The following is a 14,615-nucleotide window of genomic DNA, read 5'->3' on the forward strand; positions in this document are numbered from 1 at the left end:
TGAAGAACCAGCACAGGACTCTGCTTTAATGGGCTGTCCAACACTCATGGGACTGTTTTACAGTCTTGTAACTCAGACTTTCTATGCAGACACAAAGATAGCTCTCCATCTATTTCTCTCCTTGCTCAATATCTCTTCGTGTGACTGCTGACAAATAGCTACTGGGAGGAGTCCAGTGTTACAGCCACCTTACTAACACTCACAGGTAAAAATTCTCCTGTTTGACAGTGTATTTTCTGGAAAAAGAGTTTAGCTATCCTATTACAACTACATGATGCCATGTCTGATCTTCTGGGCATACTTGCTTTGAAATTTTCCAAACCAGAAGCCATCTAAAAGAGCAATTTTTTTTTTTCCCCTGGAGTCAATGGTACAGCACACTGGGACCTGATTCAGGATGATGCTCCTAATCCCCACTGAAGAAACAGAATCTCAAGTCACAGCATCCAAATAACCATAAATAACTATTCCATGTGCCAGCCAATGTGTAGGAAGGATGCAGGCTTACTTCAACATGATTTTGAAGTGAGAATAAGATTGTGTGCCCTTTCCAGGAACTTACAAAAGGTACACCAATGCCATGAAATTGGGAAAAAAAAAAAAGGAATCAGAGAGGCTGATGAAGCTGACCATTAACTAAAGTACAAAGGAGTAGCAGAAGTATCTGTCCCTTTGATAAATTCCTGAGGATTAGAAGTGGCAGAGAAGGCAGAAGCTGTTCGATGATTATATAGGAGAGGTTAGAGTGCCCCCAGTGCCTTCGAAGGCTCTCATGCTTCTCTGACAAAGGTGAGATTGCTGTGAGTCACAGCACAAGGCTAAACTGGCTGTGAAAGTCCCAGACTTTTACCACCTAAAGCCACGGATCAGATGGGTAACTTTTAAATGCATGGACTCTGTGCCATGCTGGCAGTGATTTCTCACAGCAAACTGTCTAGCTGCTGCTTGCACTGTGCGATAATTGAGTTAACACACAAGGTCTGTGTGGTGTGCCGATTACCGCTGGCTACCAGCCAGGTCCGTACCCCTGCCGCGAAGTCACATTTATTGGTGTTTCCCTGCAGGAAGCTCCTGTTTTACACTGATGAAAGTCATTACATTTTTGTTTGTTTAAAGCATCATTAAACCTGTAATCACAGTTGCAGCCTCACAAAACTATTCCATAATTCATATAAAACTCCCATAAAGGCTGACCTAGAAAGCAACAGCATCGCTGTGCTGTTTAGCTGAGCTCAGTACAGGAGAAGAGACGAGATCCCAGCTCTATGTGGACATAGGGTAAAAGCCATTCAGAATAGACAACCAAATCCTCCAAGTATTAACAACAATTTCAGATAGCCACGGGCTATTCAAGCCAAGTCAGTGCTTTACTGGCAGCTGTTTCAAAGTCGCTCATAGCCTGTATTGCACTTACAGCCACCGATCAGACCCCTAAGGTCAAGCCCACAAAAATCAGCAGAGATTCTTGCTGATTTCACTGATCCAGCTTCTAGCCTTTGAAACATGTGAAGGGTCATAAGAAGGAAAAATTCTGCTAGCCACATCTGGTGAACTGAAGACTAACCACTCCAAATGAGCTACAGCTAGTCATCTTCAACCAGATGAACACGTCCCTGATGATTATCTCCACGAGAAAACCATCTGGTTGTAAAATGAAATGAACAGTTAACAAAATTGGAGATCACTGTGATCGGAAAAAAAAACACCAGCCCAAACCAACAAACAGATATCCAATAAATATGGATAATACAGACCAGGCTACTATTTACTAAGTGTTCAGTCAGAACAATTACACTGTAATGCTTAATCAACAACTAGTGCAAACAAGTTTCTAACAAATAAACAGTTTCCATTAAAAATTGTAGGTGGTTATCCTTTAAAATGGCAACGCTTTATGCAATAGATTAAATACAACAGTGCCAGAGTGTAATATCTACCTTGAACAAACACAATATGCCAGCTTTGATAACTGTAAATATTGTGTAACATAACATAAGGCTTGAGTTTCATATGCAGAAAAGCAGGTGTAAATGCAATATGACCTGTTTCTAGAGAACAGCAGATAAAAGGCCATATTGATCCATCCTGGCCTAAAAATCTATGATACTATGCTTTAAGTATTTATTTTACACATACTTCTCTACTTTGCAGCCTTAGACAATCACGTACTAAGCAGAATCAGGTTGTTCTCCTGCCTCAGATTCCCCAGGCAATATTTACAGCCTGAAAAGGTGATGGAATTTACAAGCTAGTTCCGTATTAAAATAAAAACAAACAACAAAACACACACAACACAGAATCAAAAAGCCATTTCTCCTCTTGCTGCACGGAGACCTCATGCAAACAAGAGAGAAAATGATTAGCACTGGGGAAAGGTAAACCAGAAGGAGAAAATGCTCACAGACAGAGAAATTAGCATGCCAAAAAAAAACCCAGAGTGTGGATTTTCTATTATATGTTTCAACTAAAGCAACTGAAAGGCTGCTTGTAATAAGAAATGATTTAAAAGGAAAAAAAAAAAAAAAGGTTGAGGCGTGATTTTACGTTAGCAATTCTCTGCTGAGCTCTGGAATGTTTTATGTCTGATTTTTTTTTTTTTTTTAATATATATCACTTAACACTCCTGCACTCCATAAATATTCAGGTTTGCCATAATAAACTCATATTGCATGATACAGACGCCACATATGCCACAGTTCTTTCCTAAAGAAACATTACATTATTGGAGCTCTGCACTTTGAGGCTTGCTTTGGGGAATTAAAAGCTATGCGTTGTGTTACAGAACACACATGCAGACAAACGCATGTGCCAAAACTCTTAATAAGTAAAAATAAACTTCAAGACAAAATAATTTTGAACTTGGAAGAGCCAAAGGAAGCCCAAATATCAGATCCCTTGCTGTGCCAAGTGAATAGGTTCTATGGATGATAGTGAGAACACCCACGCACTTGTCTTTAACCATGTGTTTTAGTCATCTGCTGGTGAGGACTAGAACTAGTGATATTAGTCTACTACCTTAGCTCTTCCGAGCAAAATAAACATTATATAAGCACACATAGTAAGTGCATTCATATAGCATTGCAGCTATAACAAAAGTATCTACTCTTGTACAGTACTTTTCACCAGTACATCTCAGAGGTCTTTATGAAAGAGGTCAAAGTCTCGAGCTTACATATGGGGAAACTAAGACAAGTGAGTTTCTGGAACATCCTGACACTATGACTTGGTTGCAGGGCAAGGGGGGTGGGTGATGGGGCAAACTCAACCTGAATTACTTTGAAACAGCCTGATAAATCCACAAAGAGGATGTATATGGTGACAGCATGCAGTAGTGGGAGGGGGAAACAATTCAATGAACCAGTTTGGAAATCCCTTCTGCTCTTATGTTCCCAGTGCCAGATTGTATTCTAACAGAGCTGATTTATCAGATATTAGATCTTATATCACAGAAGGAGTCCACATATCTTATTCCTCTAATCAGGGCTTTCACAATTCTGCATGGAAGGTTTTTTCATTTAATTACAGCTATTTAAGCAATCACTAGATTTTTAGAAAGTATTCCATGGGCATAGAAAAAGAACAGCAGGTAAGGAGGTCTTAGGGACACAATAAACTGCTGATAAATAGCATATGTGACAGTGAGAGTTTGCCTATGGTAGAAACAGAGTTGATGACCCTGATTCAAGAAGTCACTGTTTCAGGATGTGTTTAGGCATATGCTTTGCAATTTTTATATACAGGTTGTCTACTACTGAGGGGGGCAGATTTGCATTTAATCCAAGCATTTAAGATACAAACATAAAGATAATATATACACAGCACTTGGACCTTAGAAGTGGCAAATAAACACGCTTAATACCTCTATGTTTTAATGTGATGTTTAATGTGATGATTCTAAGAGAGGGAAGCAGGAAATTAGCATCGTCAGAATAAGAAAAATGACATGATAGTTATGTGATACACTCTTCTCATCTTGAAACAAACAGAAAAGCTGAATTTTTTATGAAATAGAGCACTAAGGATATGCCATTTTATAAAGAGCAAATTGTTCCATATTGCTTAAGTATATATTTCCCAGCAGCTCAACATTAAATGGCATCCGCCTGTGGCACAGCATTGCTCCTCTTGGCAGCCTCATATCCCAGCTCTGTCCTCAGGACTGCATGCCCTAACCAGCGTCAATCTCCTGTCCTGATGTGACTTAGTCAGGAAGGAGACACTTTCTCACAGAAACAATTTATTTTTGCAGTCACCATCTAAAGCCAATAATCTCTTTAATGGAGAATTTCTGAACCACTACAACTTACACAGCTACAGAGCCAGATTGTCAGCAGTTTGAGCCTAAACTCTTCTGAGGTGTCAAAACTATCTTCTTGTATTCACTTTGATTCTCATGCTCCTCCTTTTTCCACACATCTAACCAGAATTTCCCCTCCTGACATTTAAAGCCCAATACTTCTGGTCCTTTCCTAATAAATCAATCCCTTCTTCAGCCGCCTCACACGCAGAGGATAGGATTTCGGTTAGCACAGCAGTTTTACAGAGAAGAACCCTAGTGTTATAGTAAATTACTAGGGCTGCATGAAGTCTCCAATTCACCAGCCCTGTTGTATTCAGATACAGGGACAAAGAGTGTTAACATCTCCAATACTGCTACTACATCTAACACAGTGAATCACAGACCAATTACACTGCTACTCTATGCAAACAATAAGCCACCCATCTTGTGACCAGACTACTTTTTCAAGTAGTTGACTATGCACTAGGAAGTCAGTAGGTTCATTTCATAAGAGGAAAAGTTATTTCATTAGTCACCAGGTAACAAGCCCCAAGCTAAGGCAGATAGTGTTTTCCTTAGCAGATTGAAGAGCAGTTTGTCCTAGTCCTTCACATACACTCTCCACACTGAGGGTTGTTTGCAGGCTCTTTTGAATGACAAAATTCTTATTGCCATGTGGATTTTATTGTTACTTTGCCAAAATTCATTTAGCCTTTCAACAGACTGTAGTTCCAGCAGTTAAGTGTTGCATGGAAGCTTCGTGCCTCTACCCGCTAGGAGGCTAATGCACAGTGCCAACTGCTCCTAAGGATCATGGATAGATTCCTGGCACCGCCAGTTGGTTGGGGAATAGCAAACTTAATGAGAAAAACCTCCATATTTCAGTGCATCATAAATGTACCCACACACAGGGGTGGGTTTCAAGAGGATAAACTCAAAGTATGGCGTACATTTGATGAGACTTCCACACTGTATTTATCAGCTAAACTCAGGCAGCATAGAAGCAGCTCTACTTCTATAACAGCTATACATATGTATGTATGTGTGCATATACACCCACTCCTTTAACAGATAATACTACTGAAGAGATGAGTTCCTGGGAGAACAGATAACTTGTCTCCTAATAGCAAAAAAGTACAATGAGAGGCAAGACATGTTTGTTCTTTAATCCTGTCTCTGAGAATTACTTCTGTGACTTTGGGACAATTTATTCAACCTTTTCAGGGCTGCTTCCACCCTGCTACAGCAGAGGTATTAGCTTTTACCTCTAGTGAAAGGTGAAAGTCAGACTTTGGCATTATGGGGAATAGCAACGGGGTCTATTCTTGCCTTCGCTTCTTCTTACTCACCATTTTCCTATTTCTATTTAAAACGGTGATTTTCTGTGAAGGCCTACAGGCATATGTAACTTAGGTCTTCATTACCTAGTATCAAAATGAATTTATCTGAAAGCCTCATGCACTCGCATTTTCTGATTACATTTGAATCATGGTTTTTATTTAAGACAAATGTGCACTTCTAATCCTTTAGCTGACAAAAGAATTCTGTAAACATTAGCATATGCTTAGAGCTCAGAGTTCAGAATACAAAGAAACATCTCTTCCCTGACCCCTAAAATCATCAGTTTTCCTAAAATGACAAGATTATTTCTGGAGTGTTTTAGTGCCTGTAGAAGAATCTTGGACTCTACAGGCTACTCTGCAGCAGAAAGCATGAATGGAACATAGATAGGCACAAGCAAGCTTTACCTTTTAAAGATGAGAACAACAAGAAATGAATGGCCACAGACTTCAGCACAGGTTAGCAACCTACGCCCCTATTTAGGAGAAACATTTAAGTTCATTTTGCAGAGATTTCTAGGACTTCCCCGGATTTCCTGTTCTCTACTTGCACATACCACCATACAGTTCACACTCTTAGCCATTTTCAGCCCCTGCTGCCTCTGATAGAAACTCATAGTTTTCTGGGCACCTAGACTTCTATGTGCATTTTATACTGCTCCCTTGCATGAGATGAGACACCATATATAAACTCATAACTTGTTGATAAGCAAATTGGTCACAATTCTTCTCCCTAGAAAGATTTCTAATAATAAGTAAATTGAAAAACATGCATTATTTGACTTTAAAAACAGAACAAATATAGAACCTAAAACATGAATCCTCAAAAATTATTTTCTTGTGGGAAATGGTGGATGGGAATGTTCATTCCGCTCAAAGTTTCAAAACAAAAACGTAACTTGATTCAGTTTAAATTTCGCTTCAGGCTTTTGAATCAAACAATTCATATAAAGCAACTTAATTGAAACAATTTGTTTCTGAATTTTTTATAAATGAAATGTTGCATCATTTCTGGGAGAAAAGGGACATATTTGAACCAATAAATACGAAAAAATATTTGTCTTTCTACATATTCAGCAGAGAAAAAAAATAATTCTGTTTCAATGGCTAGCACTTGTTTCTAGGGTTTCTCTGCAACCAGATAAAACTCTTTCATCCACATTAACAACATTCAACTTATTTGGCATCATCTCTGTTACATGAAAATAAAACTCTGCAACCAGTAGCTGTTGAAAGATGAGATTTCAATGCCAACAGCTTTAAACTCCACTCACTGAAATCCTATATGCAAGCTTAAACCTGAACCAGACACAATCTCTAGTTTGAAAGGCAAAAATATATTTAAAAAATATGCAGGAAACATAAAAGAAAACATCTTTTCATACAATGTGTAACTAAATGAAGAAACTTCACTGCCACAGGACACCACTGAGTTTAAAAACACAAAAAAATTCTCTCTGAATAGTTACCCACAAAAAGTTTTGGAAAGGATATTATTTCTTGTATTTCAGGTTTTAAGATGAAACTGACATAAATCAAGAAAGGAACGATTTTGCTAGGACAGATTCTCTACTGTGCATTGTGCTGTCATACACCATCTCCTGTAGTAACTGGTACTGGATTTTTAGGGGACAGACTGTGGGGTGAGTGGCCTGTGGATCTGAGTCAGTCTAATAATTTGTATTCATCATTATACAACCTTTATATTCCCACTTCTCTGTTAACCAGTTACCTTCAATGAATGGAAATTGTTTCCATACATTTCAGTGATTTGTATTTGTAAAAGCTCTGCATTTTATGTTCTCATGCAGTTTGTATCTAAATTACTGACCTGTTGAATTATTTCTTTATGATCTTGCAAACAATATGAAAACGATAAATGAGCAGTGTCAGATATCCACTTAAGAGGACATAAAAATTTCTTTGTTCAAAGTTAAAGAAACTTTTTCCAGCTTGCTGCAGCATACTGTAATTTAGCTTTGAGCCAGTTATTAAACAAGACAATAATATTATAATGGAAATTGTTTAATATACATCATTAATACTAAAGTGCCTGCTTTCATTGAAGTAAAAAAATATGTGTGCTATGAGCAGTTCTGAAATGAATATTTGATTCCAAACTTCCCTTGTGCATTTAATGACATGCTAATTTACATTTTAATTACTTCCTATGAAATCAAAGCATTTGTTGACAGAAGAACATAATGTCAACTTCACGGTGCACTGTTGGTGGATAGTTAATGAACTTAATTAGATAATTAGTGATGTTAATTATCCTTCTATTATGAAGATAAAGTTGTTACGCAAATGATGCACTTTTCAAAGAAAAATCATTGTATGTTTGCTTGTTTTAACTCAGTTAACTTGAAAAGCTGATAAAAGACCAACTGAGTGACTGGTAAGAAAAATATTTAAGTAATAATTGTGATTATGTTTCAAATATTTCTATCTTCTTCACTTCATTTCACCTACTGTGAACTGCTAAATTGAGCTTGTCCCTCCTTCATACCAAATTATTAAGTTTGTTCAACCCTGCTCTTCTTTTCACTCTCTCACATACCTCCCCACCCTAAACAACCACTCTCTCATGCAGTGGCTCTACTATTGTTTGAAAACCCAGGCTGGTCAGCATCAGCCTTGATTTTACAGTCACTCATTAGAAGATGCTATAACAGTGCAGGAAAGCAGCAGCTAGTAATTGAAGGCACTGGTCCACTATTCAGCTCTGAGTTCAGCTGCTAGTGTTGCCACTTACATTTAGGGTGATAATGGCCAAGTCTCTGTAAATCCATGCCAATCAACGTGAGATAAAGCTTTTTTCTTACAGAACTCCAAGCCCAGTGAGACACAGCATTTGGAGCTAATGCTGGTTTTATGTCCTGGGCCTGAGTCTTCTGTGCCCTTACAAGAGCCTAGGACTACACCATCAGCATTCCAGTTCAACATCAAACACTTCTTCTTGAAAAGCCTTGTTTAAAGCTACACTCTAAAACACAGACATCTTGTCCGAGAATTTGAGTATTATCTGTACATATTAAGACAGGTCCCCTGTCTTAAATTCTTATTTCTCCCTCTTCCCCCACACCTAATGCAAAACCTGTAAAAGTGGCTGCAAAAAGTGTGAAGCAAGACTGACAGCCAGGAGCGAATGAAGCCCCAGTACTCTTTCCTGATGGAATCACGTGGGGTGGGAGCCCTATCCCAGAGAGAATTAATTCTCTATCTGTGACACAGCTACTATTTGTACTAGCTAAGTAAGTTCTAACACTGTGCAAAACACATTAAAAAATCCTGTAAGTGTTGATGTAGAAATTTACATTTTCCGCATGGAAGGAATTTAAGCCTGTAGTTCAAACTCCCACTGAAGTCAATGGAAATTTTATGTTTAAATACTTCTCAAAATATAATTCATTACTGCCATAAGTGAATCACTAGAGATACTAGGTATACCAGCCATATTTAACTTGAGTGTTACATGTGAAACAACTTTTAAATTTTTTTTTGCTAGCTGTGAAATTTGAAAAGATTGTTGTTCTTGGTGAAACAAACAAATAATTTTCCATAGCAAAACCACTTGTAGCAGCTGGCCTAAGAGAAGTCTGGTGAATAAACACGAGGAAACTAAAAAAATGGATTTCCTCTAAATCCAAAACTAAAGAAGTCTTGAAGACTTTGAAATAACATGTTGTTTGAAACATGCCTCAGACTTTCTCAGATTTCAAAAGAAACATTAAGTCCTAGAAGAGATTTGAGAGGCTGTCTTTCTTCCTCTTGGGAATCTAACTATAGAGGCAAGACTCAACACACAACTTTCAGTGGAGCTTGCCCAAGAGACATTTGCTATTACTTCAACCAAGGATATGTGTTGTTAGGAAACTATGCAGAATTCAAGTGATCCTTGGTCATATAACTATCTTCTTGCTCAGTGATAAGATGAGGACACACAACTCACTTTCCCAAATGAGTTAATGAATTTGCAGTTTCTTTTCAGCAGGTACATCAATACTGCTTAGCCATCAGTATAAATCAATCCAATATTACACTGTAAAAAATGAAAAGGAAGCATTTTCAAAAGGAACTGAAGTAGATTCCGTGTCTGACAGTGACTTAAGTCTCAGTCAAGAGGTCTCTTCTTGGAGCTCCTAACTTCAGGAAGTTATCCACAGAGACAAAGAAGGCTGTCGCTGACACCTTGATGCAGTTATCTTTTACAAATTTGCTGTGAGTTTAACAATCTGCCTGTTGCTTACAAAAGTAAACACAAGAGATAGGCTCTCGTTACAAAGCCAACTAAAGAAAAATTAATCACTCCCAGTCAAGCCAAACTTAGCATCTAGTATTTTCTTGTTTGTAGAGCAACACCATTAAATGCTTTTTTTTTTTTCCCTTTAGCTCTGCAGTGACCTTATATACACTAAGGGCAGCAGAGCAGAAAACAAGCTACCCATCAAGCTGCTCAAAAATCCTTAAACTTCAAAGGCTGCATATTCTCCTATCACTTAACCAGGAGGAATTCTCTTTCAATGACAGAGAGATAAAGGAGGTCAGATGCTGGCTCTTTAGCTATAGCTGTCTTCACAATCCTATGTTTGCTGACCAAAATCCTACTGCAATGTTTCTGGTTTTGCAATCATAAGTTAGGAGGTCTCTGTTAACCTCTTCATTCTGGAGACTGAGATTAAAAAGACCTTTTCTATTTCATTCTCTCAAGGTATGTGGGCCTCTGGCATAGAGCAATGTAATTCATGAACCAAAACAGGAAAGGACAGGCATGATCAGGCCTGCTGTAAAACTGGGGAGGCTCTGCATTTCTTGTAAAGAATAACAACTGTTTCTACAGCCCTGAGGCAGTGTCTCTTACAGGAGTTAGAAATATGCTGCTTGCAACCTTGCTTGGGCATTCATCCTCAGGAAGAACCTCATGACTCTGCATGGTAGAAGCTGTTGACTGATGTACAATTTACTGAAATATGACTGTTATAGCAGCCTCTTGCTGCTCTTGCAGGTTGTTGAAGATGACAAAAACAATCATTCATTGCTAACCTAAAAATTAAATACATATCCTAGATTTGGACAGCAAAATTGAGTGGGAGGCAGACTGGAGGAGGAAGGGAAAAGAAAGAGCAACAGATCAAAAGGCTTACTTTGAAATAGGAAAGCCAATGATTTGAAAACCTTTGGCACTGTATTTAGAGTCGTATAGACCCTCCTGCTGGCAAATCTACCCAAATCTGTCACCTCTAAGCAGTTAAAAATCTGACTTTGTACAGTGCTCCTCTTGCTCCTGCATTGCTATCCAGACTTCCAAGAAAGCACAAAATAGCAACTACCAGAGCAGATCATTGCCATTCTACTACCAGAAATGTGATCTTGCTCTCCTTTGAGTGATCACGCCTTCCAGACAAAGCCCAGAGCAGAGCATGAGATAAAGTGGATTCAGAAATATGGGGAAAGCACAGCTGCATTTGATTGCTAATTCTGACATTTGCCATCAAATACCAGGGAACTGACTTCACTGATGCTGGAGATCCTGAGTTAAAGTACAGCAGGAAAAAGGGGCCTGATCCTTTGATGGAGTGAATAATTTGAATTTTGCTGGGTTTTTTTCCAGATTGAGGATTGAGTCTCAAAAGCACTCTTGCTATCTTGTAAATGACAACAGGAAAAAAATTGATAGTTTTGAGAGGGGTGTTTTGTTTGTTGCTTTTTTTCTTTTTTTTTTCTTCTTTTTAATCTGCTGCACATGCTACTATTGCTTCAACTTCTTTGTTTATTTTCAGTCAATAAAGAAATCAAATTAATAATCCAATAACCAACCCATTTCTTCTTTCTTCTGGGCAAAGCTTTGAAATCCCAGATGAATTCCTGCACGTTTCTCAAATATAAGTTCTGCTTAGTTAGGTACAACCATGCTAAGCTCTCAGTAAACACAAAGACTTTTATTTTACTATGGGATTTAAAGGCTTTGTCTCTCACTATGGAGTTCATACTGCTACTTTTCCTTTTATCTCAACCAGGTGCCTATCACTGTAGGACATAAGTCCACAACTAGCAATAGTGAAGACAGAGGCCAGCATATGAAGATTTTTCCCAAATGAATACTGAAGGCACCTGAGACACAGCAATGATATAAAATCACATTATAGCACTTTTAAAGTGACTACCAAAGTGAGGTCAAAAATATGAGTTATAAGCACAAATACCATTTACTTCAAATGTAGCTTGTGCTCCCAACTTCCTTTAATACTGAAAATCCCACTTTATACCTTCCTTGCAAAGAGTACAAAGAAAGAGGGCTGTTGAGGACCAAAGAAATTAATTTTTTTCCTCTTAGATTTCATCTCTCTGAAAAGCGCATCAAACTCTTACAAAAATAGGCTGGAGGGAGAAAGGGAGAGAGAGAGAGAGGAGAAGAACATTCCGAACTGTAGCTTCGCGTGTCATTGAGAGGAACAATTTATCAGAGCTGTGGAGTTGTCAGTCCTTGACATGATAAGGAATAACACCAAATGAGTAATGTTTCCTCCAAACCCAGCTACTTTAATTACAAGCCGCTCCCTTGCAGAAGAGAGACAGAAGATGCAGAAACCCCAATTTCATGCACTTGTGCCTGAATAATGTCTCCGTGCTGCCTTTTCCAGATGGCAACCTTTTCACTGGAGGAACTAATGATGTGGGCATATTTAGGGAAAAACCAATAACAGAGTCTTTAACCTTCAACAGCAAAAAGCATGTTGTACAAAATGTTCCTTGGGATACATTTACAAATATCAATTACATTGCTCACTGAGGTGTAATCAGCTGTAATAATCAAAATTAATTTTAAAAAATAATTAAACAGACCCCAGGGCAAATAGTCGATGCTCTTGTAGTATGACATCACAGTCTACATATGTACCTGGGAAGAACGTGCTCACTCTGTAAGCAGCAAAGTGATTTTAAGGATTGAGAAGGATGCTGTGGCATGCCGAGCAAAAACTTGCAGCTCGGTAGGGTACTATCAGACACGTTACTTGGGTATCATAGCCTTCCTGATCAACACACCTGGAACTGAACCAGTCATCACTGGGGATAAAGCTGCAACCTGCTACAGCTTGAGCTAGAGGGTGAGACTCTCTAAACTGATGCTGTAACAGACTTACTGTCTCCTCAACAGGAGAAAAAAAGACTTTAATATGTTGAGCACCGCAGTAACACAAGCTGAGTCCAAAGCTCTGAATATTGTCAATGCAGTCCTGCCCTACCCTATAGCTGGTTACTCTAGCCCTAACACACTTAAACAAGCAACATCTCACTGGTGCTTTTTAATTGCATTCTCAACAAATGCCCAGCAAATATATGGAAATGGTCCTCTCGCAGCAAAGTAGGAGCTTACACGTGGAAAAGACAGTCCAGCTGCATTGCTGGTAGTAGGAACGCTGCATATCCTCCAGACCCATGTCTGGTTTATATAAGCACTTGTGTCCTTATCTCTTGAGGCAAAACTAAAATTTGGACCTTTAATACTTCATATTGAGTAGAAAATGAAAGGACAGTACTATGGTAATATCTGATCCTTTCTACTAATTCAGTGTCTGAAGGACAACAAGCAATGTAAGTCAAAAGCAGCAGCAAAGCTATCACATCCTCACCTTGCTCTGACTGAAGCAAAGCCCTGTGAGCACAAGCACATGCAGGTTGCTTAAGTTTTTCCTTTCAAGTGCAATAATTAGGCCTCGTGCAAAAAGTATGCATTAAGACATTATATGTTAAAGCTGCCAAAAAACGTTCTTCAGATCAATTGCTATTTCTTAGTGATTATTTCTAGTAGTCTAGAACAGAAATTTTAATGGCAATAGGTGTCTAGTTTGCAATGGAACACGTCAACAGCCTCCCAAGTCCAGACAAACTCTACAGAGTGATATCAAAGGCAGACTGGTGACAGAGCAAGAAAAGACAAAGAGCAGAAGTTACCTCAGATTTGCACGTTGTTTCCTTTGTGTTTCGGCCAGGCATCAATCTAATAGCTGTAGAGAGGCTTTCACTCCAGGAATTGTGCTTGCTCTGTGACAGGCCTGGCCCTGCTTTATTCTGGAGAAGTTTCTTTTCAGATGCTGTGGGCCAGAACAGACAAAAAAGCTTGTAAAACTTGAAGTTGAGCCTGTAGGAAGGTAGAAGGTTTGTATCCCCATTACAGAAGACACAATAACATGGCAGTGCCTCACTCCAGCTAGATCGTTCTTCTATTTATACGAGAAGTATTGAGTTGACATGTACTTCTCAAGTCTTTATTTAAAAGCCTTAGAGGTCTGCCATAGGTCAGTTTCATCATACAGACATGAACTTTGAATCCTTGCAGCACTACACATGTTGGGACGCCCTTCTTCACCCTAATATCCTCCCTTTTAAATTCTCCTATAGGATAAAATTGTTTAAGGAGATTTCTCTTGCAGCACAGCATGAGCCCTGTAACATCACCTGGTGATTACAGAAGGGCTGAGGCATGCTAGAGGAAGCAATCACAATCCTGGATGAGAGAAGCTGAGAATCTGGTTTATCTAGCAAGTGATGTGCAGAGGAAGGGTATAACCAAGGAATCAGTAGCGTTCCATTAAGCGTTACATTTACTGCAATGTCTTTGCTTACTACAATGAGTGTTCCATAAAAGAACAGAGACCTATGAAGTGTTGCCAAGCTTTTGTCATAATTTCTTCCCATAAAGGCGTGATCTCCATTATCTTCATGTCCCGTTCTTTGTCATTTCCTTTTACCGAAAGATCCATCTTGTAAGTGTCCTCCAGCGCCTGCCGCCTCTGAGAAAGGAGCTGCTTCCAGATGATTTCTACTGTTCTCAGAATCTCCTGACGGACTAGGAAGCAAAAGAAACTACAAATGAAGAATCATTTTTTGTGTAACAAGTCACACAGCAGATAAAGCAAAACCATCTCATTTGGAGCAGCACCAGTCCGGAGTAACTGCTGGAGTCAGTGGAGTTGCTCCATTTTGTCTACTGCCTT

General features: G+C 38.8%; 1 protein-coding gene across 2 annotated transcripts in view; it reads right to left on the reverse strand.

Annotated features, from left to right (window-relative positions):
* Window positions 1-14,615, reverse strand: part of WDFY4 (WDFY family member 4) — a 138,532-nt gene that overhangs the window by 64,091 nt on the left and 59,826 nt on the right. For both annotated transcript variants that reach the window (XM_086617035.1, XM_086617034.1), the window contains exons 37-38: window positions 14,276-14,467; window positions 13,573-13,712 (exon numbers count right to left, since the gene is read on the reverse strand). In XM_086617035.1, the coding sequence (XP_086473161.1) occupies window positions 13,573-13,712; window positions 14,276-14,467 (332 nt within the window). The remainder of the gene's footprint in view (window positions 1-13,572; window positions 13,713-14,275; window positions 14,468-14,615) is intronic.

Source organism: Tauraco erythrolophus, chromosome 9, assembly GCF_009769465.1.
Source record: "Tauraco erythrolophus isolate bTauEry1 chromosome 9, bTauEry1.pri, whole genome shotgun sequence".
Lineage (NCBI taxonomy): Eukaryota > Metazoa > Chordata > Aves > Musophagiformes > Musophagidae > Tauraco > Tauraco erythrolophus.